Here is a 5,214-nt window from a genome sequence, read left to right on the forward strand (position 1 = left end):
TCGAGGGGAAATCTTCAACCAGCTACGGCAAAGTCGAAGAAGACATGATAGAGAAGATGAAGATTAAGAGGCGAAATTCAATCAAGTGAATTTTTGGACTAAACAACAAATATGCCACCTAAGTCAACCTTGATTGACAAAGTCTTTATTCCCATGAGATTTTTCTTTATTCCCCGAAGCCCTAGCCTTTTAAAAGAGCTTCTTGAAAGTGTTAAAAGACACATTCCTCAATTAGAAGATGAATTTATGTGAAAAGAAAACGTCTTTATACTTATTTGGGATGGTTTTAAAACTTCCCAGGTTTTAGTTATGGGGAAGTTCTAGAGACGCCCCTAAAGGCGCCTACTTTCCACACGAACCCACCACAAAATTTGAGTGTGGTATTGTGCTTTTCTAGAAGGATATATTGTCCTTCAATTTTCGGATGTGGTCTTGGCTTTCTGGTTTCTCCAAATAGTCTTGGTTCTCATCCTATGGCCAACAACTAGCTCAAGAATCAAGATGTGAGATTTTTTTCTCACATTTGAAAGGTAATTATTGACCACCACCTTATGTTTAATCTTTTCCTAGGGTACATGTGATGACTCGTAAAACGCCATGAATACTAGAAGTCACCTATGGTCTTCGTCTTTATAGGTCCACACAGTACAAGCTGTCGACTTCATACAAGTCCGACGATCAACTAAAGCAAGTTTCTCTATCATCTTCATACATGCATCCCAAATCCCTCCCTTACAATCCAAATTCAATATCGGAATAGAAAATGGTTATACGAGCTAAAGCATTGGACATAATAAGTAAAACACAAATTACATTATAAAATCACTAAAAATGTCAAGATTATTATGTGTATTTATTAATTATATGTTAAATAATATTACTAATTCACGTTATTTTCTATTTTTTTTCGTTTCCAAAATACTTCTATCCATTAAAATTTACATTCTTTTGAAGAACCAAGAAATTTTAAAAATCTTCTTCTTCTTCCTCTTTTTCTCCACTTCTTCTTCTTAGTTTGTCGATATCATCTTCTTCTCTTCTTCGATGACCTTCTTCTTCATCCCATCGTCTTCATCTACTTCTCTTCATATGTTGAAACAGATCTACAAAATCGTCTTCATCCATAATGAGCAGTGAAGAAGACCGAAATTTGACCAGGCAGAACAAATTGAGTTTGCGAGACCGACAAATCAAGTTTATTTTTTCTTAGAAGACCAAGTTTGTTAAATCAAATTTGCATTATGTAAACGGAGTTTGCAAATATGCGAACTGGATTTGATTTGTCGAAACAAAGTTCGCAAGATCTGTAAACTGAGTTTGTATTGTACAAATTGAGTGTACAAAACCAGCAAATAAAATTTGTCTTTGCAAATCGAATTTGGAAAGATCTCCAAATTGATATAAACATTTTCGGGTTCTAGTTCTTGCAAATTTACAGGCATTGCCACTGCTACCACATAGTGGATTATTTTAAATCAATGGGTTGGTGTAAGGGAGGAGTTTATTAATTCAACTATTCTCTCACTTATATCTCAACCATAATAAACAATACACAAGTGTGGAAGTTGTTGAAAACGTGACAAGATTGAAAACAAGGATCTATAAAATATTTACATTAAAAAAAATAAAAAATAAAGACATGAGTTGATTTAAGATAGGATTGGGTCAAGAATCAAAGGAGACTTCTCCACCCCCCAATGGCCCAATTGCTCCCCACTCTTGGTGGCTGTCTTGACCTTGACTTCCATAAGAAGAGACAAGGGCAGCCGACATATTGCCCCATTTATTTATTACTCAAAGTAAGACTTAATCTATATAATTGTAGGTTAGTCTCCTACTCCCCACCATTTCTATTGTAATCAAGCTCAAAGACTTTAACTTATTTTTCATTTCCTTATCTCTCTAGCAATTCATAAACTTATTATTTGATTTATTCAGTGTAAACCAATTTGAGTAAACTTCTTCATCAAGATGGATATTGTCGACTCAAGTTGTTTGGATACTTCTCTTACCTTGTTTCACCTTAACTCCAATCATCTTTTACATGATTCCGCCCGAAACCCCGCAAATTCGATCAAAGAATTAAGAGTACAAAGCCTCGAATTCGTCGATATGGGAACAACTATTCCACAAAAAGATAAGGTATGTGAAAAATACGATGGGTCAAATTGATCACATAAAATCATAGATCCAATATATACTTCTCACAGTACATAAATCGAAACGATAGATCACATAAAATTATAGATTTGATCTCCTTCTCACCATATTTGTATTTTTTTATGTTTTGTGTACAGGCAACAAATGGTTTGGAAGAGGAGTTGAATGGACTAATAGCCGAAAACAAGAAACTAAGTCAGATGTTGATGATGATGTGTGAAAACTATAACACTTTACAGAACCATTTGATGGAATTGATGAGCAAAAAACCAGCACCTAATAAAGATGAATCTCTTATTGTTTCGAAGAAGAGAAAGTTTGAAGATAACATGAACAATAATGGAGTTAAAGTAGGATCTGCAGAGAGCTTGTCTAGTCAGGAAGGTCATAATAATAAAGAACCAACTAGTAGTACTACTACTATTGAAGAATCGAAGACGAAGATCTCTAGGGTATATTCGAAGACCGATCCTTCAGATAATCGCCTCGTAAGTACTCCTAATTCTAAGATACTTACACAATTCTGACCTAGTTTAGGATGAATTACTATTGCTTGATTCATGCTTTCATGTGTACTTTCTTACTAAATCTCTTGTTGTTCTATTGTCATATAAAACAGGTAGTGAAGGATGGTTATCAGTGGAGGAAATATGGTCAAAAAGTTACTAGAGATAACCCATCTCCTAGAGCTTACTTTAGGTGCTCCTTTGCCCCTACTTGCCCTGTCAAAAAGAAGGTACAAAGAAGCGTCGAAGATCAAACCGTCTTGGTAGCGACATATGAAGGCGAGCACAATCATTTAATGCCCGTCTCTCAGAAGGACCGAAATTTGGGTTCGAAAAGTGGTGCAACGACGACCCTGCTTGGATCGGTTCCTTGCTCAGCCTCCATTAATTCTTCAGGACCTACCATTACACTTGACCTCACCCAACCTGGATTAACTCATCATCATCATCAGAGTAGTAGTAGCAGTAGTAATACAAGATCTAGTAGTAATCCTAATGTTGAATCGGCAATTTTTCAACAAGTATTGATTGAACAAATGGCTTCCTCTTTATCGAAAGATCCTAGTTTTAAATCAGCTCTTGCTGCAGCAATTTCTGGAAATGTTTTCCAACATTCACTTTCCAATGACAAGTAGTATTAATAGAGATGATAGAGATGATAGAGAGAGACGGTGTAAAGGGAGTGTAACTCGGCTTAAGTAAGTGAGTGCCCATATAGAGGGTTATTTTCGTCGTTTTAAGCTGAAGAGAAAGTTTGTTATAACAAACTTTCCCTCCAACTCTTTCTCTCTCTACTCGAGCTATATAAGCCTGAATGTATAGATATTTGATCATAATAAGAAATACAACTTCTAAACTCAATCTCTCTTTCTCTCTCGAAAACTCACATGGTATCAGAGCTCTAGGGTTTCTTCGATCTAACAATGGAGGAAACAAGTTCACACTCAAATCCTTCTTCATCTTCTAATTCAAATCATCTTCCATCCTTTAATGTTACAAATTTCATAGCAGAAAAGCTTGATGAAACTAATTTTTTGCTTTGGAGAGATCAATTCGAAACCATCTTGATCAGTAATGATCTAATTGGCTACGTCGATGGATCTATAACTGAACCAGAAGCTTCGATTTATGAAAATGATAGAGAGATTCTAAATCCAGCTTATCAGATCTGGAGAAAGCAAGATAACTTTGTCAAATCATGTCTAAAAGCTACTTTTTCTAGATCTGTTTCTTCAGATGTGCTTGGATTAAAGACTTCTCAACAAATTTGGGAGTATTTGAATACTGTTTATGCAGAAGAATTCGAAGCTAAGCAAGATCTTCTTCGAAGAGAGATTCAAAATACACGGAAAGGATCAGCTACAATCAGTGAGTACTTACGAAAAATCAAATCCTTATCTGATTCCTTAATTGCTGTTAATGATAAGATCTCTGAAAAAGAGATAATTAGAATCGTTTTAGCTGGTTTAGGAAAGGATTATAGTCAATTTATTGTTGCTATTGATAATAGAACAACTAGAATAAACTTTCCTGAACTTAGATCTCGTCTTCTTCATCATGAGCAATGGCTATCTGCTCAAGAGAAGTTTGATGAACAATCTGCGTATTATGTGAAGAATACAGATTATCATAAATCATCTACATATAATCAAAAGAACAATTATAACCAAAACAAGTCAAATTACTCAAAACCAGGCTATACCAGATACAATTCAGATCGAACTAATACATCAAATCAAGTAAAACCTAGAAACTCTTCTCAAACAAAGCCTCAAACATCTGAAACACAACATCCACTTCATAACCAAAAAGCTGAGAATTTTGATTTCTCTAGCATTCCTTGTGGAATATGTCACAAATGGGGTCATAAGGCTAGCAAATGTAGATTTCGATATGCTCCTCCTTCTAGACCTTCAGATTCACCTTCATTTGCTGGACTTCATATTGGAGAATCATCAAAATCTCCTCAAATTGATGGTGATTCTGATCCATCTCAAGAGGAGTGTCATATTGCTGTAACAGAAGAAGGATTCACTGCTGGTGTACTCTCTTCACCTAATTCAAAGTCCTGGATAGCAGACACAGGAGCATCAAGTCATATGACACATGACTCAAAGGTACTTACACACTCTACTCCTTATCTTGGTAATGAATCAGTCATGGTTGGTAGTGGTAACACCATTAGTATTGCTAGTACTGGTAGCTCCAAAATGATGTCTGCCTCACAAGAATTTGATCTTCATGACATTCTACTTGTACCAAGTATTAGAAAGAACCTACTGTCTATTTCAAAATTCACTAAAGACAATGATTGCTCAGTAGAATTCTTTCCTTGGGGTTATAACATCAAGGACTTAGCTTCTCAATCCACATTGCTAGAAGGACCAATGGTCAATAGCCTTTATCCTATTGAATTTACACCATGGTCCATTACCCAAATTGAGGCTCTATCAGCCAACTTAGTAGCTTCTCCATCTTTGTGGCATCAAAGATTGGGACATACTGCTCATGGTGTTCTTGAAAGTTTACATAAGTCAAAACTTATTCA

The 5,214-nt window shown here is 35.5% G+C and overlaps 1 protein-coding gene across 1 annotated transcript; it reads left to right on the forward strand.

Moving 5' to 3' along the window:
- The first annotated feature begins 1,859 nt into the window (after positions 1-1,859).
- On the forward strand, positions 1,860-3,301 carry LOC147550457 (putative WRKY transcription factor 40). Its single transcript, XM_086669041.1, has 3 exons — positions 1,860-2,142; positions 2,298-2,648; positions 2,780-3,301. Exons 1-3 carry the CDS (start codon positions 1,972-1,974, stop codon positions 3,299-3,301), a joined length of 1,044 nt encoding a protein of 347 aa, XP_086525167.1. The 5' UTR covers positions 1,860-1,971.
- Positions 3,302-5,214: the final 1,913 nt, after the last annotated feature.

This window comes from Eschscholzia californica, unplaced genomic scaffold (assembly GCF_041429995.1).
Source record: "Eschscholzia californica isolate CP2 unplaced genomic scaffold, dmEscCali1.0.p SCAF_3, whole genome shotgun sequence".
In the NCBI taxonomy this organism is placed as follows: domain Eukaryota; kingdom Viridiplantae; phylum Streptophyta; class Magnoliopsida; order Ranunculales; family Papaveraceae; genus Eschscholzia; species Eschscholzia californica.